The 23,942-nt window shown below is 45.2% G+C and overlaps 1 protein-coding gene across 2 annotated transcripts in view; it reads right to left on the reverse strand.

Moving 5' to 3' along the window:
- Nucleotides 1-925: 925 nt before the first annotated feature.
- LOC141270521 (uncharacterized) overlaps nucleotides 926-23,942 on the reverse strand; it is a 28,592-nt gene continuing 5,575 nt past the window's right edge. Inside the window, exons 2-8 of one of the 2 annotated variants that reach the window (XM_073680551.1) lie at nucleotides 10,529-10,646; nucleotides 8,735-8,813; nucleotides 8,426-8,605; nucleotides 8,220-8,343; nucleotides 8,042-8,136; nucleotides 7,776-7,866; nucleotides 926-3,897 (exon numbers count right to left, since the gene is read on the reverse strand). In XM_073680551.1, coding sequence (XP_073536652.1) covers nucleotides 2,486-3,897; nucleotides 7,776-7,866; nucleotides 8,042-8,136; nucleotides 8,220-8,343; nucleotides 8,426-8,605; nucleotides 8,735-8,812 — 1,980 coding nt within the window. In that variant the 5' untranslated portion in view covers nucleotide 8,813; nucleotides 10,529-10,646 and the 3' untranslated portion in view covers nucleotides 926-2,485. Of the gene's footprint in view, nucleotides 3,898-7,775; nucleotides 7,867-8,041; nucleotides 8,137-8,219; nucleotides 8,344-8,425; nucleotides 8,606-8,734; nucleotides 8,907-10,528; nucleotides 10,647-23,942 lie in introns of both variants that reach the window. The other variant, XM_073680550.1, reaches the window with a different exon arrangement.

A 23,942-nucleotide genomic window follows, 5' to 3' on the forward strand; every position in this document is an offset into this window, starting at 1 on the left:
AGGATTGTGTTCACTAAACTACATACACTGTCATGTGGGCAACATTACACTGATTAATATGACACCTTTGTTGATGAAATCTGTTCTTTGGTTCTTGTGTAATCTTTACTTTCAGTTTGGAGATAATGATATGCTCGTGCTTTGGGGTGGGCTCTATCTGGTGCTTTGCTTACATATTCATCTGTATGCTTTTATGACAGCTCACTGTGCCTTCACTGACCTGACTCCTATTTTACCTGACCCTGCACTACTAGATGCATTATGTAAAATAGGATGCAGGTCAGTGAAGGCACAGTGACCTGTCATAAGAGCATACATATGAATATGCAAGCAGAGCACCAGATGGGAGGGCCTGTGGTGTGGGCTCTATCTGGTGCTCTGCTTGCAGATAGAGCCCACCCCACAGGCCCTCGCTGAAGCAGGAGCATATCATTATCTCCAAACTGAAAGTAAAGATTACAGAAGAACCACAGGACGGATTTCATCAACCAAGGTATCATTTTAATCAGTGTAATGTCGCCCACATGACAGTGTATGCATTTTACTGAGCACAATCCTGCTGACATGTGTGCTTTTAAGTTAGTTAATTTTGACATTTAGCTACTCTAAGCGTATTATTTGAATACCAGTTGCATTATTTAACTGTATGTGAACATGGTTGGTCAAAAACAAACATCAAAACTTCAGTTTTCTAAAGAAAATAAAGCAAAGGGTTGTACAGGTTCACTTATTTCTATATTCAGGCATTCTTACATCCTGCACAGAAATAACTCACATGTGCTTTACATACATATTTACTACAACTAGAAGATGTAATATTTGTTTTATCACAAGAAGATGGACAAATGCTGCATTTTTTCCTTATTAGGCTTTATCCATTGCTGGTGGAGGCCGTGGGTTCGTGCTGAGCATGCTGCTGGATATGGTTTACTATGGCTGCTGCTCCTTCACTTCAGGGTTTTACTTTTCTTCTTAAAATAGATGGCATAACAAGTGACTTTCCTAATTCTCCCAGAAAGAGTCTTCGTTTATGCAGTTTATTGGCATTCCGATCGAGGTTTATTTAACTCCATAAAACAAGTGCATTGCAGGCAGACACATCAAGAATGGTTTTGCGTCTGCTTGTGTACGTAACTATTAGTTGATCTAGTGTATCAACTTGCCCCTTTGGTGGAATTCTAATCTAATATCATCTGCGTCTTTTTTTCATCTCGACTACTTACTGCATATCATGGTGCATCGTGGTCATCAGAATAACCTGTATGTTGTTTTTGAGAATGGAAGAAACCATTGTCGTATCTCCAGTAAAGTAAAACGTTGAACTATGAACATCTCTTTTACCAAGAATACCTTGCAGCAGCTCTTACTTACAGTGCCCAGCATTCTAAGTTTTCGTTTTAACAACAGCTGCCCCTGTTGGTGCAATGTATAAAAGTTGGCACATTGTCCTCTTAGTCCATACAGATTCAACTTCAAAATCAGAATTCTCATAATCACTTTCTCGCAACTTATGTGGTCCTCATCTTTGGACACTTTCTCCAGTTGGATATCTTATTCAGAATCTGAGGCATTGGCAAGCTTTTACATTTCAGCTTTGCTCAATGGACTTCTTCGCCACATTTTTATCCAACCATCCAAATAATTGACACTCACGACTTGCACAGGGTTAAATCAGCGTTGTGGAATAAAATAGCACTATATAAATAAACAACAATAATAATAATAAAATTGCAGCAAACACTAACCAGTGTAGCAACAATGAGAGCTTATATACTACTGAGAAACAGACCTGTACTCAAAGCCCATCCATCTGCAGTAACTTGCAAATGTATCAAGCGCACGGACCAAATAGATAAATAATAGTAGATGCAATAGATAATCCACAATGATACTATAAATCATTTATGTGACTAAAAATATGGCAGGAGATCTGTGTAAAAACACTATCGGGTCATAATGACCCGACCAGTACATGTGTAACAATTATTATTTCATGCAGAGTTAAAATAAAAAAATAATAATAACACTTATCCATAAACAAACTTGGCTAATAACAATTTAAAGATCCTCATAATAAATAATCTGAAGCTTCACAAACGTTCTTTCGGGTCAAATAGACCCGAACAGTACAGAAGGGTTAAATACATATCTGTTGTAAGGGCATAGTCATTGAAAGTTTGAAAACATAATTTTGACAAATTTCACATTTTTTTTATTCATAAAGGAAAATATGTTCACCCAAGTTTAACACCAACAAAGTAAAACTTGTCATGAGAAAATAAGCTCAAAATCTTTGGGATATGTAGAATCTTTTCAAAGTTATTACCACATAAAGTGGCATATCACAGAATTTAAAAATGGGGCCAACAAGAATTGATTTATTGCTATAAAGTTTCCCACATACTAAGTATTAAAATGGCTTCACTAAGATGTCTAACAAAATTTGATTTAATGTTTACATTTCACATCTTTCTCATAATTATAGCTATGCTGTTTTGTGAGTCTTTTGATGTGTAACAAGAGATGATTTATAATTAAAACATTTTCCACATTCTGAACATGAATACGGCTTCTCCCCTGTGTGAATTCTTTGGTGTCGAAAAAGAATGGATTTATCCCCAAAACATTTCCCACATTCTTCACAAGAAAATGGCTTCTCCCCTGTATGACTTCTCCGATGTGTCATAAGATTTGATTTTCTGTTAAAACATTTTCCACATTCTTCACAAGAAAATGGCTTCTCTCCTGTGTGACTTTTCATGTGTGCCATAAGATTTGATTTCCTGTTAAAGCATTTCCCACATTCTGAACAAGGAAACGGCTTCTCCCCTGTGTGACTTTTCATGTGTGTCATAAGATTTGATTTCCTGTTAAAACATTTTCCACATTCTGAACATGAATATAGTTTTTGCTCTGTGTGAGTTCGCTCATGTTTAGTAAGGTCTGATTTTTGCTTATAGCATTCTCCACATTCCGAACATGAAAACATATTTCCTTCTGCGTGAGCTCTTAGATGTTTAACAAGATTTGATTTAGAAGTATAACCTTTCCCACATTCTGGACATGCATGCAACTTTGCTCTTGTGTGAATATTTTGATGTGTAACAAGATTTGATTTCTGGTTAAAACTTTTTCCACATTCTGTACATGAATATGGCTTCTCTCCTGTGTGAATTCTCACATGTTCAATAAGGTGTCCTTTTTGGTCAAAACATTTCCCACATTCGGAACAGGAGACCAAGTTCTCTTGTGTGTGAGTTCTCAGATGTATAATAAAAGGTGATTTATTAGCATAACATTTTCCACATTCTGAACATGAATATGGCTTTGCTCCTGTGTGAGTTCGTTGATGTTTAACAAGACTTGATTTCTGAATAAAACTTTTCCCACATTCTGAACATGAAAATGGCTTTACACCTGTGTGAATTCTCTGATGTTCAACAAGACACGATTTCTGTCTAAAACATTTTCTACATTCTGAACATGAATATGGTTTTACCCCTGTGTGAATTTCCTGATGTCTAAAAAAACTTGTTTTCATGGAAAAATATTTCCCACATTCTTCACAAAAAAATGGTTTCTCCCTTGCGTGAGTTTTCATGTGTGTCATAAGCCTTGATTTCTGGTGAAAACATTTTCCACATTCTGAACATGAATGTGGCTTCTTCCCTGTGTGAGCTCTATGATTTATAATACCCCTTCTGTGACAATTACTTTTCTTAATAGTCAGTGATGAATCAGATAATAGGATCTGTTTAAAAGGATGAGATGATAGATCACTGCTGTGAATGCCTGGAGTAATGGTTTGCTTTCCACATGTATCTTGCATGCTATAATCATTATATGATTTACAATGCACAGATATCTGATGTCCCTCTGAGCTCATGGTACAATTACCTGTCAAGGATAGAAAATATTTCATTATATTTAAATATCACCTGAATGTTATAACATATCTAATAATATGAAAACAACTTGCAATTGCTTGAGAAAGGCTTCAAATGAGACGCTGAAATGTTGCATGTATCTGGGTAAATAAAATCCACTTTTTTCATTTATTTTCATTGGAGTGCTGCTTCTATTCTCTTTTTTTTCTACAACGTGAAACATATGGAGTGTGACAAAGTCACTGGCAAAGTGCTGGAGGGGAGGTATGTTTCACTGAGGCCATTAGCTTCAGTGATTTGAAACCCAGATGATTTGCTCCAGCACACAAAGTGCTGCGAGGGGTTAAGCAGCCATTTTAAGGGCTTGGTTTTTGAGAACAACCATAGAGCAGGTGGGAGGTTGTTCTCCATATCTCCACCCCAGGTTGTGGTCTGGGGTTTAAATAAATGGCCTGCTCGAGCATTCAGTGTTCGTTAGGGCTGGAGAGAGGAGCTACAGCGCTGTGTGTCCTGACAAGGAAAAGCTGAACCGTTTGTTAAACCCTGAGCGGACGGATCCCTGCTACCACAAGGACTGTGCTTTGTGCTTCCACTTTGTTTTGTTTTCCTGTTTTTGCCAAAGGGCCATGTTTATTTTTACTTCACCATGGTTTATGACGCCTGTATAATAAACCAGGAAAGAATTTAAAGAGACAGTGATCCCATGTCTACCTCCGTGTACAGCTGAGTGAGCCGATCTACCACAGCAGCAACAATATTTTATCTGTTTAAGTGCCCCAAATTACCATTTATGTAAAAAAAAAAACATACACTTAGCTCCAGGACAGGCACCATTTCTGCAGTTTCAGCCCTATGATTCCCAGCAGTCACGTCACATTATGCCTGACAGAACTGAGAAACATAGCAGCTATCGATTGCGGACAAGTGACAGCCGGGAATCACAGCACTGAAATCGCAACAGGTAAATGAGTTTTTTTTAATATTATGTGGGACACAACCAATTAAGAAGGGGTTGACCCTTAGTGACAACCAACTTAACTAAAACATTGATGCAAAACAGATCACAGTCTAACAGAAGACCTAAAAACAAGCAAGTATAGACCATGATACTAAGCCACTTGCTGTTCTTTTGCAGTTTTATTTTTCTTTTACTTCTGTGATGAAGTCTTTTTTTTCATTCCTTGAAATTCGGGTCTGGGCATCCCGAAGGGCTAATATTAAGTGGTAATTATTTCCAAACTTAAAGCATGACTTTCACCTTTATTAAACATGGTCCTTCTTATATTTTGCAATGTTGGTGAATGTGGACCCACTGAGCCATGGGCCGTGCTTACCTTGAAGGGGTGTAACTAAGTGACTACCAGGTATGTACTAGAGCCTAAGATGGTGAGGATAGGCTTTGCCACCAGAAGTCACCAGGTACAACTACAGGGCAGTCCTCGGGTCTGCAGCAGCTGACCGGTGGGTCACAGGTGTATGTACAAGATACAGAGGGGTGAGACAGAGGCATAGTCAAATGGTCCGAGGATGGGGCAGGCAACACAGGATCAGTAAACGTAGCCGAGGCCAGGGGCAGAGAAGTCAGACAGTCTGGGTAAACAAGCCGGGTCGTTAATGGAAAGCGGAATATAGAAGAATGCATAAATGGGTGCTATCGGGATAGGAACCAACGTTCAGGCAAGGATTGGTTGGAGGAACTGCCTAATAAAAGGCCTCGCTAGCATGGGATAGGCCACGCCCCCCAAGATTAAATGTATGCCATGTGCATATGTAGCAATGCTGCAAAGAGCAGACTCAGAGAGACAGCCTGACGTGGGGAGAAACCGCACGGTGAGTAGAAGGGCACTGAGGAGGTGTGCGAGTTACGGCCGTGACATATTTACTGGTACATTCAGATCACTGACACTGTAAGAGTTTTCCTAATTGTCTGAAGCAGACAGCTTCTGAGATGATATCACTCAGAACATCAGTTAATTCAGAGTCACATAGCTCGTGCCACATTACAGTATTCATGGCCATCTTACACATGAGATGTGTGATATGTGTGCTGTGGTGATGAAATGTCATGAGACAATAACAAAACTATTCCACTACAGAAACATTTACTATATTAAAACGTCTTCATCGAAAAGATTTTCACAAGAACCTAAGTCCGTACAAAAAGGAAGGTGAGCAGCATTGTCCTCTCCCATCGTATTGACATAGTATTCACTAAAGATTCTTCTGTTATTTGGGTAAAAATGTGTATGAGTCTAGTTAAAGCTAATGGCTCCTCAGTACTCAAATTGAGCAAAATCCCTCATCATTCCTGACAGCAATTTTTTAACAAATAGGCCTTATTTATAATAGGCATATTTCAAGTCCATATTACACCTGTATTATTATTACATCCATATTATATTTGCATTGTTATTTATATCAGTATCAGATTTTCATCTATATTTAACATGTATTTTGGCTGAAGGAGGGAAAATCCAGCTAAATAATTGACAGCCCACTGAGTGTAAAATTATAACAGCTAGGGAAGGATTGGAAACCGAGGCAAATAAGCGTAGGGGTAGATGGGAATATTGGGCCAAAATGGTTAATAGGCTGTTTGCTTTTAACACATGGTTCATACCACTTTAATTACTAATTAATTTATTCCTTATTTATAATGAAAGATTAAATGTGTCATGCGACATACACTCATTGATAAGAACTGCAAGGCCTTGGAGACAGTCTCCCAATGAAATGAAGAAAAATTCTGTTAATGTCCAAGCAGAGAGAAGCAGTAAACTCAGATAATAAACAACTGTAGGCTAAACGGATTGTCCTCTTCAGGTAAAAGAGTTGAAGAGTCCCAACCCTAGTCATTTTGTCTTACCCTTTTGTCATGTGCTTTTTAGAAAGAGAGATGTGCTGAGCTGAAGTCAAAGATCTAAGACTTTTTCTATGTACATAAAATGCCTTTTTCTCTCAAATACTGTTCACAAATTTGTGTAAATCTGTGTTAGAGAGCTCTTCACCTTTGCGAGATAATCCATACACCTCACACGTGTGGCATATCCAGATGCTAATTACACTGCATGATTATTGCACAGGTGTGCCGTAGGCTGGCCACAATAAAAGGCCACTCTAAAATGTGCAGTTTTTCAGTATTGGCGTGGTCGGGGGGGTGGGGGGGGAAATCAGAAAACCAGTCAGTATTTGGTGGGACCAACATTTGCCTCACGAATTGCAACACATCTCCTTCGCATAGAGTAGATCAGGTTGTTGATTGTGGTCTGTAGATTGCTGGTCCACTCCTCTTCAATGGCTGTGCGAAGTTGCTGGATATTGTCAGGAACTTGAACACGCTGTTGTATACTCCGATCCAGAGCATCCCAAACATGCTCAATGGGTGACATGTCCGGTGAGCATGCTACCATGCAAGAACTTCTCATAGCCATTGAAGAAGAGTGGACCAACATTCTACAGGCCACAATCAACAACCTGATCTGCTCTATGCGAAAGAGATGTGTTGCACTGCGTGAGGCAAATGTTGGTCACACCAAATACTGACTGGTTTCCAGACCACCCTTGGACCACCCCAATACTATAAACCTGCAAATTTTACAGTGACCTTTTATTGTGCCCGGCCTAAGGCACACCCATACAATAATCATGTGTCTAATCAGCATCTGGATACGCCACACCTATGAGGTTGATGGATTATCTCGGCAATGTGCTCACTAACACAGATTTAGACAAATTTGTGAACAATATTTGATAGAAAAAAATAGATCTTAGAGTTCAGATCATGAAAAATTGGAGCAAAAACAAAAGTGTTGCGTTTATATTTTTGTTCAGAATATATTCCCATGAGAAGAATCTGTGACTTCTCTGCATTTAGTGGTTACTACTCACCTGGGTCGTTATCTGTAGGAATCTCCTCTTTACACCGCTTATCGCCCTTCACATATGTCTCTGTAGTATTAATATGGGTCAGATCTTCATCCTGAAACAAATATTGTAAGTGTCACATCTATGATCAGCACTAATCCTGCCATCTCCACCGTTCTCATTACACAAGTATAATACGTATAATACTGGTGGATAAAACAAGACTAAGCACAAAACTCAGTCCTCTACACATCATAGGGGAGATCTCATGACACCTTCTTTCCATCTACCTGATGATCCTGAGGAGCATTGGGATCTTCTTGTTTACAATCTTGTGGAAGAAGAGGATGGGGACATCTCTCAGGTGTCTTCTTACTGGACAGACCTGGAGGAAACACATACAGGGACTGAATTAATTCTTTACATACAGATAATTATAGGCTGTGTGTATATAGTCCTGTCTATTACCTGGTGATGTAAGGGGCTGGGGATCCTCCATCATGACGTCCTTGTACAGATCTTTGTGTCCTTCTAAATACTCCCACTCTTCCATGGAGAAATAGATGGTGACATCCTGACACCTTATAGGAACCTGACACATACAATGATACCGTCATCCCCCGATCCCTTCATAGCGTTACTGTATAATGTCCCAAAATTCCCAGCAGTGTCACCTCTCCAGTCAGCAGCTCAATCATCTTGTAGGTGAGTTCTAGGATCCTCAGGTCATTGATGTAATCATGCATCAGGGGGCGAGGTGGAGGCCCCATAATTGGGCTCAGGGGTCGTCCCCATCCCTCAGACACAGGGTCCTGACAGCGTTCACTAGAGGTCTTCTTCACTACTGTGTATTCCTGGTTATGGAGAGACACAATAATACATCTCACTACAGACATTTCCAGAGTCCTCACCTCTCCAGTTATGTCCATCTGTTATTCCCATAGATAAGAATGATGTAATGTGATGTCATCAGAATCTCTCACCTCTCCAGTAAGCCGGAAGAGGATCTCTAGGGTGAGGTGTAATAGCTTCTCCGCCATCTTGTCCCTGTCCCTATCCATCCTTGATGGGTCACAAAAATTACATAGATCAATTATTTGTATCCGATATTGTAGAAACTTAAATGGAAAGAAGAAGATGAGCCGATGTAAAATTCTACAAAACACAAAGTAAAATATACAGTTACTAGAGCACTTCACACATCTAGAGGCCAGGCAATAAATATAGAGTAAATATGTCCTATCAGATGGGATCACTTGAGTTATAGTTCAGATAATTTAACATTATAAAGAATTCAATATGCAGCAAAACTGGGTTTTTTTTTTGTTTTTTTTTAAATATATAGTTTTTATTAATATTTTCAAAAAGGAAACATAACATACCAAATCAAGGTAATAATCAAATGCCTGTTCGCAGACAGGGTATAAAGTGATAATTCTCACTTGTTTGATTGGTAAAGCAAAACAATATAAAAACTTAATAACATTATAACTTACATCAGTTTAATCAATATGCAATCCAGTTGATACTCCAAATTATTGAAACCACCTTGTTAGATTAGACCACCTAGATTAGTATTATAGACCATTACCAAATGATCCCTCCATCCCCCTCTCTCTCCCCCTCCCTTAAATTAGGCACCGTGAACCTAGGTTATCTTTAAGATCTTCCAGAATGTACCATGCTGTTGGAAGTGAAGGGTTCCACCACTTTCCTTTTTTCATCTAAAGAGCAGCAATTTACAATAAACTGTTTCCATTTCAGAAGAAATTTGCCAGCCTGCGTCTCCTTATTGCTAAGGGCGTCCTGTTGCCCCACTCCCATAAAATGTTTCATTTGAGCTGTCAGCTCTTCAATGTGGGGTGTGTTGGGGTCTAGCCAATATTTAAGTAATTGTTTTTTTGCCAGGATAAGTAGGGCGAGGAGCAATTTGGGAGGGTTTCCCCTCTTCCAATCAGGGTTCTCTGTGTAGTTCCAAAAATGTAACAAGGCTAGATAGGGGGAGAGAGTATACCCGGGAGCCCAAATGGTGTTGATCATATCTAGTACTTGTTCCCAATATAAAACGGAGGCTGGGCATGACCATAGGCCGTGCATGAGGTCATAGAGTGGAAGGTGGCATTTAGGGCAAGCTGTTGAGCCAGTTTGAAAGCGGATCTTTTTTAGGTATGTTAAATGCATAGATGGTGCCATGTATAATTTTATATTGTGTTTCTCTCCAAGCTTCGTTTATAATGCGTTTTCTTAGTAAATTCCAGCCTGACCTGATCTTATCAGAGATTTCCACATCTTCCAACTGTTGTCTCCAATATTTGAAGAAAGTATCTGGGTGAGCTCCTAGTAGATTAGATCTCATTACAGAATAAAGGACAGATATTGAAGGGGTACCCATTGGAGACAACAGTATGACATCCAACTCATTTTGAGAGACCTCAAAGGTCACATCTTTTCTTTTAAATTGGCCATAACAGATAGTTTAATTTGTTCATATTGTAAATAGTGTTGGGGAGGTAGATTGTATCTATCCCAAAACTTGGTACAGGTCATCCATCTCTGCTCAGTTGGATGAAGAAGATGGGATATGTTGTCTACACCTGCCTGCCACCATTTCAGAAATAGTTTATTTTCATTACCCTGGGGGAATTCTGGGTTTTGCCATATCGGAAGGTATTTTGCAAAACAGTTTTAACACAGCTAATTAAATATGGTAATGGTATATTGTATATTTCTCACCACTCCACAATAAGTTCTGGAATGACAATGTCCTATAATTCTACCTCTTAAGCCTGGTTTTTGGTTGGTCAAGAAAAACTGTATTTCTTCTCTTCTTTTGTGGTTACACAGTTCAGCCCAATATTCCCTCTGTCCTTAGAATATGGATTTCACATTTGATCCCTGAAAAAGCCAGAAAATGAAACCAGTTGGGCATTATCTTGAAGGTTGTCTGCACTGTTATTCTTATATGCCATCAAACAATTTTTAATCCCTGAGCTTTGCTAATATGTGTTTGTTTTTTGGGGGTCATCAATGAGATTTGTTTAGCAGCCCACTTAGAGGTTGTCCACTAATTTTTCATTGATGACTTATCCTTAGGTCATCAATATCTGATCAGCCGGGTTCCGACACATGGCACCCCGCTGGTCAACTGTTTAACGGTGTTGGCCGGAAGTACTCACCTGTGGAGCTGGCCATCCTCTGGTAGTGGCCATGGCAGGGTACTACACATCTGCCTCGTGTTGATTTGAATAGAAGGCGGATGTGCAGTACCAAGCCTCGGCCACTATCAGAAGACGGCCAACTCCGCAAGTGAATACTTCCAGCTGGTGGCCTCTGCAGACACCAATAACAGCTGATCGGAGGGGGTGCCGATCAGACAATGATAAACACAACTAAAGATAAGTCATCAATGAAAAAGGAGTGGACAACCTCTTTAACCCCTTTACCCTCAAAGGCTGTTTGCACCTTAATGACCAGGCCAATTTTTACAATTCTGACCACAGTCACTTTATGTGGTAATAACTCTGGAATGCTTCAACAACTCTGGAATGCTTCAACGGATCCCACTAATTCTGAGAAAGTTTTTTCGTGACATATTGTACTTCATGATAGTAGTAAAATTTCTTCAGTATGACTTGCGTTTATTTGTGAAAAAAATGGAAATTTGGAGAAAATTTAGCAATTTTCAAACTTTGAATTCTTATGCCTTGTGAAAAAAGTCACTGGTAAAGTGCTGGAGGGGAGATATGTTTCCATGAGGCTATTAGCTTCAGTGAATTAAAACCGTTAAGTTTTCTCCAGAATGTTATTTGCTGAGAGGGGTTAAGCACCATTTGTAAAAGGGCGTGTTTTTTTATGAGAACAACCATAGAGCGGGCGGGAGGTTTCTCCATATCTCCACCCCAGGGTGTGGTCTGTGGTTTATATACTCGGCCTGATGAGACATTCAGTGTTCAATAGGTCTGGAGAGAGGAACTCCAGATCTGTTTGTGTGGAGCTATCCTAAACCACGTTGAGTTGAACTCTAAGCAGGTGGATCCCTGCTACCACAAAGATTGTGCTTTTGTGTTACCATTTTGCTTTGTTTCCTGTTTTGCCCAAAGGGCCGCATTATTTTTTATGGACTCAGTGTTGGTTTATGCTGCATTTTAATAAACCGACCAGAAGTTTTAAAGAGACAGCGTACCTGTGTCTACCTCCGTGTGCAGCTGAGTGAGCGATCTACCACAGTCCTTAAGTCAGAGAGATATGTCACATAAAATAGTTAATAAATAACATTTACCACGTCTACTTTACATCAGTGCAATTTTTGAAACAAATTTTTTTTTTTTGTTAGGAAGTTATAAGGGTTAAAAGTTGACCAGCGATTTCTCATTTTTCCAATAAAATTTACAAAACTATTCTTTTAGGGACCACATCATATTTGAAGCGACTGAGAGGTCTATATGACAGAAAATACCCAAAATTGACACCATTCTAAAACCTGCACCCCTCAAGGTGCTCAAAACCACATTCAAGTTTATTAACCCTTCAGGTGCTTCACAGGAATTTTCGGAATGTGGAAGAAAACAATGAACATTTAACTTTTTTCCACAAAAGTTTTACTTTATTTTTGCAAGGGTAACAGGAAAAAATGCACCCCAAAATTTGTTGTGCAATTTCTCCTGAGCATGCCAATACCCCATATGTGGGCGAAAACCTCTGTTTGGGCGCACAATAGGGCTCGGAAGGGAAGGAGTGCCATATGACTTTTTGAATGTAAAATTTACTGGAATAATTAGCAGGCACCATGTTGCGTTTCGAGAGCCCCTGATGTGCCTAAACAGTGGAGACCCCCACAAGAGACACCATTTTGGAAACTAGACCCCTCAGGGATCTTATCTAGATGTGTGGTGAGCACCTTGAACCCACAGGTGTTTCACAGAATTTTACAATGTTGATCTGTGAAAATTAAAAAAAAAGTTTTTTCATGAGCTTGACAGAAGTTTACAACATTGAGCCGTGAAAATAAAAATTTCATATTTTTCGCTCAAAAATGTTGTTTTAGCACTATTTTTTTTATTTTCACAAGGGTAACAGGTGAAAATGGTAAACAAAATTCGTTGTGTAATTTCTCCTGAGTAGGCAGATACCCCACATGTAGGAGTAAACTACTGTTTGGGCACACAACAGAGCTCAGAAAAGGAGTGGTGGTTTGGAACGCAGGCTTTGATGGAATTGTCTGCGAGAGTCATGTCGCATTTGGAGAGCCCCTGATGTGTCTAAATAATGGATAATCCCACAAGTGACACCATTTTGAAAACTGAAAACTAGACCCCTCAGGGAACTTATCTAGATGTGTGGTCAGCACCTTGAACCCACAGGTATTTCATAGAATTTTACAATGTTGATCTGTGAAAATTAAAATTTTTTTTCAACAAATATGTTGTTTTAGCCCCCATTTTTTTAATTTTCACAAGGATAGTAGCAGAAAACGGACCCCAAAATTTCTTGTGCAATTTCTCCTGAATACGCCGATACCCCATATGTGGTCAAAAACTACTTTTGAGGCACATGGGAAAGTTCAGAAGGGAAGGAGCGCCATATCGGAGTTCATATTTTGCTGGACTGGTTTGACGGTGCCATGTCACATTGGCAGAGCCCCTAAGGTGCCAGAACAACAGAATCCGCCCCATAAGAGACCCCATTTTACAAACTACACCTCTCAATGAATTCATCTAAGGGTGTAGTGAGCATGTTGACACCACATGTGCCTCAAAGAATTTTACACCATTGGGCAGTGAAGAAAGAATAATTACATTTTTACCACCAAAGTTTTGCTTTAGCTCCAGATTTTACATTTTCAAACTGGGAAAATGGGTAAAAATGGCACCAAAATTGGTCACACAATTTCTGCTGAATGTAGAAATACCCCACATGTCGATGTGCAGTGCTGCTTAGCCACACGGCAAGACTTCGGAGGAATGAGCGCTACTTCCTTCCTGGAGTGCAGATTTTCCTAGAATATTTTGCGGACTCCATATACAGAGATCCTAAGTACTAGAATAGCAGAATCCCCCCTCAAGTGTCCCTACTTTGGAAATTATACACTTTTGGGAATTTATCTACAGGTGTGTAAGGATTTTTAACTACATGGGTGTTTTCCAGAAACAAGCAGCAGCGATTGTTGCTGAGTGAAAACTGCAAACTGGCACATTGTAGTGACCAGTACATTGTAGAGACAAGCACTTTGTAGTGACCAGCACTTTGTAGTGACCAGTACGTTATGCCCAGCTCATGGTTCTGGAGACATGCAGCCGTATATTAGGTAGGCTCTCATTGCTACAGAAATGCCAAACATGTGGACGCTAACTGCGGTTTAGGCAAACTATGGGGCTCAGAAGGGAGGGGAGGGAATTTGAATTTGGGAGAACAGAATTTGCTGAATGGGCCATTTCGCTTTTCCAGAACCTTTGTGCTACTAGTAACGTCGAAGCCCCCTATATTTCCGTTAATAGATGACGGACCTGAGTGGGGACTTGCTTTTTTTGTGGATTGAGTCAAAGCTTTTATTGTGATCCAAAATGTTATGTTACATGCACGCCGCTAGGTTCAGATAGGGTTTCATTAATTCTTTGGAATCCTGGGGGAACCGTTACTCAGGACGACCATAGGCTGCAGCTTCTCTCAGGCACACGATAGATTCAATTGCTGACCAGACACATCTGACAAGAGTCTTTTTCAACAGTTTAACAGTGGAATTTAATCTGAAGCATGACCAGTGCAATTCAGGGATATTACAGCAACAATCTTCATTACAGTACAGCCTGAGTTTCTTGAGCAATCGGCTCCAGTAACAATACAGTAGTTTCTTCACAAAACACAGTATTACAGTCTCTTCAGTATTTTTTTTCATAATAATATTTATCCATGGGTACAATATATTTTTTATTTTTTTTTTAAAAAAAATATTTTTACAACTTTTTTTTTCACTTTGTCTCATTATGGGACTTTCATTTTCTCCAGTCTGATTACAGTTATAAGATATGCAAGATCACTGCTATACCTTATAACCAGTCAGCCCTGCAGACACAGGCTAGTTTGGTCATGCACTGTGCATGATCTAACTAACTTGCTAGTGCCTGGTGACCCAGTGTCATCATGGTGACATCGGGTCACCATGGCAATGATCGGGATGTCGCGGGGTCTCCGATCCAAGAGCAGAAGGGCTTCTGTCCTTCTGCTCGCTCTCTAAATGCTGCGATCGCAGCATATAGGGAGTTATAGTGCCGGATGTCAGCTGTCAGAATCAGCTAACACCCGGCAGCTAACGTGGCCGCACAGCCTCTGTGCACACAAAATCGCATGGTCGTATCCATACGTCCCTGGTCAATAAGTACCAGTCCACAGGGACGTATGGATACGTCTAATGTCAGAAAGGGGTTAAATCCTCATTCTGTGATTTTTCAAGTACGTGAGAGATGGACTGTTGTTCACCAGAGTTTTGGAACACAGTTTCATCAGTGTTTAGCCAGTGGTCTGTTTTTACCTTCAGTGTTTCATGAGTGATTTTCACTGATGAAAAAATTAATTGCAAAGCTTCTCCTATCCATTGCAATGTTAATTACAGAAAGCTCACTGATGCCATTCATGTAGTGTACGCGATTTTCTCAGATTCATAGACTTGTAAGGGTAAATGTCATCCATGATGCAGATCAAAAATGGATATTTCTCAATCATCAATCATTTTTTGGTTGACGTACGGTACACATAAAAACATGGACATGTGAACAGACCCATAGACTGGAGTAGGTACAGGTTTCATCAGTGAAAAACACGGATAGAACACATATAGCGGGAAAAATAAGTATTTGATACACTGCCGATTTTACAAGTTTTCCCACCTACAAAGAATGGAGAGGTCTGTAATTTTTATCGTAGGTACACTTCAATTGTGAGAGACAGAATATAAAGATAAAAACAGAAAATCACATGGTATGATTTTTAAATAATTAATTTTCATTTTATTGCATGAAATAAGTCTTTGATAGAAAAGAAAAACAGAACTTAATATTTGGCACAGAAACCTTTGTTTGCAATTAGAGAAGTCAGATGTTTCCTGCATGACAATGACCCGAAACACAAAGCCCCAAAACCGGGAAGATCTGGAGAAGATTTGTATGGTGGGGAGGGGGGGGGGGGGGCAAAATCCCTGCTGCAGTGTGTGCAAACTTGGTGAAGAACTTCAGGAAACGTCTGACCACTGTAAGGCTAAGTGCCCACGATGCACAAATGCTGCAGATTTTTTCCGCATCTCCCTGGCAGGAAAAACGCATGCGGATTTATATAGTGTGACAAAGTTAATAGTTGAAAAAAAGAATAAAAATGGTAAAAAATAAAGAATATACTTACCTTCCGATGGCCCCCGGTGTTTTCTCCGCTACGTCCGGTCTCTTGTACGGCTCGCGATGGTGTGAAAAGACCTTTTATGACGTCATTTAGTCATGTGATAGGTCACGCGACCGCCAACGTCAGCGGTCATGTGACTAAATGACGTCACCGCAGGTCCTTTTACACCATCGCGAGCCGTACAAGAGACCGGACGTAGCAGAGAAAACACCGTGGGCCATCGGAAGGTAAGAATAATGTTTATTTTTAATTTTTTTTTTTTAACAGGTACTATTGTCCCCGAGTCTGGAGGAGAGTCTCCTCTTCTCCAGACCCGGGTACCATCCACACATTGAATTGCTTAATATGCGCATGTGCACATGTGGATATTATGCGATTCAATGCAAGTCAATGGCGGCAATTACGCTGCGTGTCCGCAAAATTAATGGACATGCTGTGTATTTTTCCGCAATGATAATCCGCAGCGGAAATTTCCGAAGCATGTGCACAGCACATGCGGATTATCATTGGGGACCATGGGGCACGTATTACCAAGTGTTTTTTAAGAGTTTTCGCTGCGGAAATTCCACGGCAAAAACGCTTGAAAAACGCATAGTGGGCACGCAGCCTAACTGCAAACAAAGGTTTCAATACCAAATACTAAGTTCTGTTTTTCTATTGTATCAAATACTTATTTCATGCAATAAAACACTGTGATGAAAGCCGGCCGGTGGGTGCAGCTCTCTGGCGCCCCCTTACCTCTCAGGTCAGTCAAGGTACTGCACCTAGAGAAAGTAGTGCCAGGAAGCTGCAACCAGCGCAGGGAACACGGTAGAGTGTTCCCCTTCAACGTCACTAAACCGTAACGTCACTACACAGCACAACTCGCTAGCGCCCTCTTAGCCTCAGGTCAGTCAAGGAACTGCACCTAGGATAAGCGGTCGCCAGAGAGACTGTCCTGTAACCTACTGGGTAGCGGGGCCCTCTGTAGTGAGGGTGGTATATATATCTTCCTTGGCCGCGCCAGGAATATATATATCTGAACCTCCGACCGTCACTACCAGCCTTCCCCAATCCCCAGTTGGTATGCTGCCACCAGTCCCTATTTTAGATATACGCCCAGTCCGTGAATGGGCCTATATCGGGTCAGGAACCAACCCTGGGTAGCGTTTTTGGCTTGAGCCGAGCTCACACGGACGTGCGTTCGTTATGCAGAATAAAAGGCAGGCCCACAATTACTTGAGGTAATTGATTATAATAATACACTAGATACACGATATACAACTAAATATACACAGGTATAAGGTCAGGCTAAACTATACAACAATGGAATACAACACACAGAATCACCACAGCATATCAGTTACCGGTTTCTTGATTTTCTTCTGACGCAGGGAGAGGATTCTGCGGTCGCAGGCACGGTTCTTTGTTACAGGCTGAGGCCTACCACCGCATGGTCAAACTGCTCCTCCCCTTGGTGGCCTCAGCTGGTGCTCAGATGTTCAGCACACCACTCTTGGGTCAAAACTCACTTATCTCTTGTCTGTCCTGCTATCTTACCTGCCCCGTCCCGCCCACTGCTGGTGAGGTCAGCTGGCTCAGTCTCCACCCTCAGGTCTAACTTCGATCAGAAGCCCAAATTGTAAGGAACCCAATAACTTCTTCTGGGATGGTCTCAGGATACCCCCAGGGGTTCCCATGGATTCGGGCCGCCGTAACCGACCTTTTGATATCAATTATGATACCATACGGTCCTCAGGAATGGCTCAGCGCTATATCTTGGCTTCCAGAGCACGTACAAACGTCTACCGCGGAGGCTTGTGTGCGCAATGGCTCCGGGACGCCGTGATATTTTTTTATTGGCCCATCCCACGCAACATGCGTGTACTTTTCATGTTTCTATATCTTATGCCTCCATGCTTGTGACAGACAAAGAAACTAGTCCTATGGGACAAATGGTCAGGTACAGATAGACGAAGCACCCCCCCCCTGCTGGCTGTGTTTCCTCTCGAAGTCTTTGAAGCTCCTAGCATTCAAGTGTTAAGTAGGCCCCGGGGCTTCTTATCTTACAGGAGCCTGGATGGGGGGAAACTATCTAGTTGACGTTTTAACAGAAGGTCCCAAGGGTGGGGGCTGCTGAAGTGTGGCCATCCCTGGATATGATTTATCATTACCAAGATGGCGGCTACAGGTTCATCACACCTCCCCCTATACGAGGGCGCGAGGGGGTAGCACATTCCTGTGTTCCCCCGTGCGTCCTTCTGCACCCTCCCCTTGCCGGGATAACCCGTCAGTGTTACCGTGGTCACGGCCTCTTCTGTGGCGAATGGAGAAGTGGTACTGCTGGAGAGCGAGGCTCCAGCGTAGCAACCTGCCATTCGACCCAGAGACCGTGTGTAACCAGCTGAGGGGGTTGTGGTCCGTCTCCACGGTGAAATGGCTCCCGTACAAGTAGGGCTGCAGACGCTGCAGGGCCCATACAATTGCCAGGCATTCTTTTTCCACCGTGGAGTAAGCCACCTCCCGGGGCAGTAGCTTCCTGCTCAGGTACAAGACAGGATGTTCCTGGCCTGTCGTGTTGACCTGACTTAGCACAGCACCGAGGCCAAAGTCACTGGCGTCGGTCTGTACCACAAACGGCCGGTCGAAGTCGGCAGCTTGCAGTACAGGGGAGCTACTTAGGGCGGCCTTGAGTGCCCCGAAAGCTGTCTCGCAGGCGACTGTCCAGTCGACTGCGACGGGCAGCTTCTTCTTGGTGAGGTCCGTCAGGGGCTTGGCCAGGGTGCTATAGTGTGGGACGAACCTCCTATAGTACCCGGCGGTCCCCAAGAAGGACATCACCTGCTTTTTGGTCCTAGGAGTGGGCCAGGATGCGATGGCATCCACTTTCCCCGGTTCTGGCTTCAGAACCCCCCCGCCTACCCGGTGACCCAGGTAGAGGACCTCACTCATGCCCAGCTGGCACTTTTCCGGCTTGATGGTCAAGCCTGCCCGGTGGATCCGACCGAGCACCTGCCGCAGGTGCTCTAGGTGATCCTCCCAAGTGGGACTGAAGACTGCAATATCGTCCAAGTACGCAGCCACATACCCTTCAAGTCCCTCAAGCAGCGTATTGACCATCCGCTGAAAAGTGGCAGGGGCATTCTTCATGCCGAATGGCATCACTGTGGACTCGTACAGTCCAAAAGGGGTGATAAAGGCAGAGCGTTCCCTTGCCGCGGGGGTCAGAGGAATCTGCCAGTACCCCCGGCTCAGATCCATGATGGTCAGGTACTTAGCCCCGGCCATCCGATCGAGCAGGTCATCGATGCGTGGTATGGGGAACGCATCGGTGGCCGTTACAGCGTTGAGCCCCCGGTAGTCCACGCAGAACCGTGTAGTTCGGTCCTTCTTTGGTACGAGGACTACAGGCGAGGCCCACGCGCTGCTGGATGCCTGGATCACCCCCAGCTTCAGCATCTCGTCTATCTCTTGGCGCATGTTTCCCTGCACCTCGAAAGAGACCCGATATGCTGAACGCCGGATCGGCGGGTGATCGCCAGTGTCCACGTCGTGGACAGCCATCTCAGTCCTTCCGGGCAGGCTGCTGAACAGCCCCCGGAAGGGGTGCAGGGTGGTCCCCAGCTGGGACCGTTGGTCCTCCGTGAGCTGGTGGCCAACCCCCACATCCTCGATGGACCCACCCGCCTTGGCTTGGGTGAGCAGATCCAGGAGGGTTTCTACCTCTCCTTCCTCGGGAAGGTTGCACACTGGGTGGGCAGTCGCTTCCCGCTCATGATGAGCCTTCATCATGTTCACGTGGAAGGCCTTCCTCCTTCCACGGGCGTGATCCAGGGTGACCAGATAGGTGACGGCGTTGAGTTTCTGGTGCACGAAGTAGGGACCTTCCCAGGCTGTCTGAAGCTTGTTCTGTGGTACGGGGACCAGTACCCACACCTTTTGACCCACCTGGTAGGTCCTCTCACAAGCATTCTGGTCGTACCACTGCTTCTGGTCGGCCTGGGCCTGGGCCATATTGTCCTGCACCAGCTTTGCCAAGGCCATCATCCTGTCCCGGTGGCGCACGACATACTCGATGACCGACACCTCGGGGGTGGCCAAATCCCCTTCCCATGCTTCCTTCACCAGAGCCAGGGGGCCCCGTACCCGTCGCCCGTACAGGAGCTCAAAGGGGGAGAACCCCGTTGAGGCCTGCGGAACCTCCCGGTAAGCAAATAGGAGGTGTGGGAGGTAACGCTCCCAGTCTCTCCCGTGGGAGTCGACCAACATCTTAAGCATCTGCTTTAAGGTGCCATTGAACCGCTCACACAGGCCATTAGTCTGTGGGTGATACGGGCTGGCCACCAGATGTTGCACCTGCATTTGCTTACAGAGGGACTCCATCAGCCGCGACATGAACTGGGTCCCTCGGTCGGTGAGCATTTCTTGGGGGAAACCCACTCTGGAGAAGATCTCCAGTAAGGCGGTAGCCACCTTGTCGGCCCGAATGGATGACAAAGCTACCGCTTCCGGGTACCGGGTGGCATAGTCCACTACCGTGAGTATGAAGCATTTCCCGGAGTGGCTGGGAGTGGACAGAGGTCCAATAAGATCCACAGCGACCCTCGAGAAAGGTTCTTCGATGATTGGCAGAGTTACCAGTGGGGCTTTGGGGAGCGGCCCCGCCTTCCCCACCCTCTGACAGGTGTCACACGAACGGCAGTAGGCGCCCACCGCGGCTCCCATCCCAGGCCAGTAGAAATGCTGAGCTATCCTGGCCTTGGTTTTAGCGATCCCTAGGTGTCCGGCCATCGGAATCTCGTGTGCGACCCGCAACAATTCCGCCCTGAACGGATAGGGTACCACTAACTGTCGGTCCCTGGGCCACGCCTCCGGTGAACCCTGCTGGACCGTTACCCGGTACAGCCGTCCCTGGTCCCAGACCACCCGCTCGCAGTCTGACTCCATGGGAGGCTGTGCCGCCTGTTCCTTGAGAGCTTTCAGGCTGTCGTCTGCTTCCAACGCAGCCTGAAATTCCTGACTTGATGTGGCCAGAATCGACGAAACTGCCACATCCTCTGTCAGCCCCTCCGGGCATGTCACCTGGCCGCTGTCTGACCCGGCAGACACTTGGTCAGAAGTGGGGAAGCCGTCGGACCTCTGCAAGGCTCCTTGGGCTCCGGCGCTCCCACTCCTGGTGACAGCTGCTATGACCGCTGTGACCGTGGGTAGTGCCCGCTTCCCCTCTGTTTCTGACCAAGCCGCCCGATCAGGCAGGCTTCCTAGGCCTTTGGACATCTCGGATGTGGGGAACTCCTGCCCTGGGGTCTTACCTGGCGGCTCCTCTCTTGGGACACCCCCACCCCCCATGGCCTGTTCCTCCCCCTGCAGTGGGCCTATACTCAGCAGCCTGGATACCCCTGGGAGCCCTACACTGCCGGTAGCTGCCCCCCTCTCCATCCCTGAGCTTCCCTCTACAGAATCCTGCCCGCCCCCTCCCTCACCGGAGGACAAGAGGTCACGGCACGCCGGCTGAGCACCTCTGCGGGCATCCCCACACTCCCCACCTGCTTTCACTAACCCTGTTTGTGTTGTGTCTGTGCAGGTGTTACCCTCAGGTTTCACTCCCTCCTCCTCAGCAGGACGCACACTACATACAACATGGTTGGCATTAGCAGCAGACAAATCAATACACTCTTGGGGGGCCGAACTTGGGGGTTCAGAGGGTACATACTGCGATACTAGACGCCCCAAGTCGGTCCCTAATAAAACATTTGCGGGAATATTTGGCGTTACTCCCACCTCCCGCATCCCCCTCCCGGCACCCCAGTCCAAATACACCATGGCAACGGGAAGGGCCGGCTCCACGCCTCCAACCCCGGAGACGGAAAGAGTCTTTCCTGGTACCAAGTCCTGGGGGGACACCACCTCAGGCCGTACCAGTGTTCGTTCAGCGCCAGTGTCCCGCAGTCCCATGACCGCAGAACGGCCTATGGTGACGGGTTGGATGTTGTCCAGGGACCTACCACCACCCCCTCCCACACACAAAACATTGGGCGCTCTCTGGGACTGGGATGGGGTCTTTTGGCGCTGGGGACACTCAGCCCTAAAGTGTCCTGGTTTGTTGCATAGATGACAACGTCTTACGTCTGGTCCTTGCCTGGAGAGGGCAACAGGGGGATACACCCCTTGTGTTCTAGGGGCCGGGGAAACAGGGGCATGACTGGGCTTACCCCCTCTCCAGGTGCTGCTGGCAGACTTCTTCAGCTCAGGCGCCCTGTTATTGGCATACTCGTCTGCCAGGGCGGCTGTAGCAGAAGCCCCTGTTGGTTTTCGGTCACGGAGGAACTGTCGGAGGTCCTCTGGGCAGTTCCACAAGAACTGCTCCGTGACGAACAGTTCCTGGACCTCCTGGCGGGTAGTAAGCGCTAGACCCGAGGTCCAGTGCTCTGCGGCTCTCAACAGCGCCCGCATATGATCGGTCCAGGTGTCCTTGGGGCCACGCAGCAGGCTCCGGAACTTCTGGCGGTACGACTCGGGAGTGAGGTTGTACTGCCGGATCAGGGCCCGCTTGATGCAGTCGTAGTTCTGTACCTCCCCGGCAGGTAAGTCCCCCAAGGCTTCCAGGGACTTACCCCTCAAACGGGGGGTCAGGTATCTGGCCCACTGATCCCGGGCCAGATGGTGCTGAAGACAGGTCCGTTCAAATGCCACCAGAAAGGAGTCCAGGTCCCCATCCTTCTCCAGTAGAGGGAAGTCCTCAGCTCGGACTTTGGACGACTTGGTCTCCTGATGGGTTGGTTGCTCTAGCGGAAGCCCCCGCTGGGCCAGGTCCAGTTGGTGCTGGCGCTCCGCAGCTCGCTCTGCACGCTCCGCAGCCTCCCGGCGCTCTGCAGCTTCACGCTCCGCAGCCCGCTCCGCAGCTTCGCGCTCCTCCTCCGCTGCCTTCTCTGATGCTGCCAGGAGGGTTTTGTAGACGGCATCGCCATGAGACTGGAGACTTGCCATAGCCGCTTGTAAAAGGGCTTGTGATCTGGACAGGCTGGGCTGGGTAGGTGGTGGGCAGCCCACTGCGGGACCGTATACTGGGGACTGGCTCCCTGAGGTGCCCGGGCTGGACTCCTCCTCGCCATGAGTAACAATGTCCTCCCCTCCTGCCACACGGACCGTAGCATTAGCCTCCTGCAGGGTCTTGCTCCTGGTGCCGTCTGCCATCTTGGTAACCGACACCGCTGCAACCCTGAGTTTGCACACACCTTGTTATACTTTTAGCCTGACCGTCTAACGTTGGGCTGACCTTAAGACTCCAGCAGTGGAAGTTACCACTGGCAGTCTTTAGTGCCTGGGAGTAGGGGTCCCACAACACTATTATTCTGCAATCCCACCGCTCTGCCACCAATGTGATGAAAGCCGGCCGGTGGGTGCAGCTCTCTGGCGCCCCCTTACCTCTCAGGTCAGTCAAGGTACTGCACCTAGAAAAAGTAGTGCCAGGAAGCTGCAACCAGCGCAGGGAACACGGTAGAGTGTTCCCCTTCAACGTCACTAAACCGTAACGTCACTACACAGCACAACTCGCTAGCGCCCTCTTAGCCTCAGGTCAGTCAAGGAACTGCACCTAGGATAAGCGGTCGCCAGAGAGACTGTCCTGTAACCTACTGGGTAGCGGGGCCCTCTGTAGTGAGGGTGGTGTATATATCTTCCTTGGCCGCGCCAGGAATATATATATCTGAACCTCCGACCGTCACTACCAGCCTTCCCCAATCCCCAGTTGGTATGCTGCCACCAGTCCCTATTTTAGATATACGCCCAGTCCGTGAATGGGCCTATATCGGGTCAGGAACCAACCCT

This window comes from Phyllobates terribilis, unplaced genomic scaffold, assembly GCF_046119375.1.
Source record: "Phyllobates terribilis strain yellow unplaced genomic scaffold, ASM4611937v1 Scaffold_5__5_contigs__length_657084704, whole genome shotgun sequence".
Taxonomy (NCBI): domain Eukaryota; kingdom Metazoa; phylum Chordata; class Amphibia; order Anura; family Dendrobatidae; genus Phyllobates; species Phyllobates terribilis.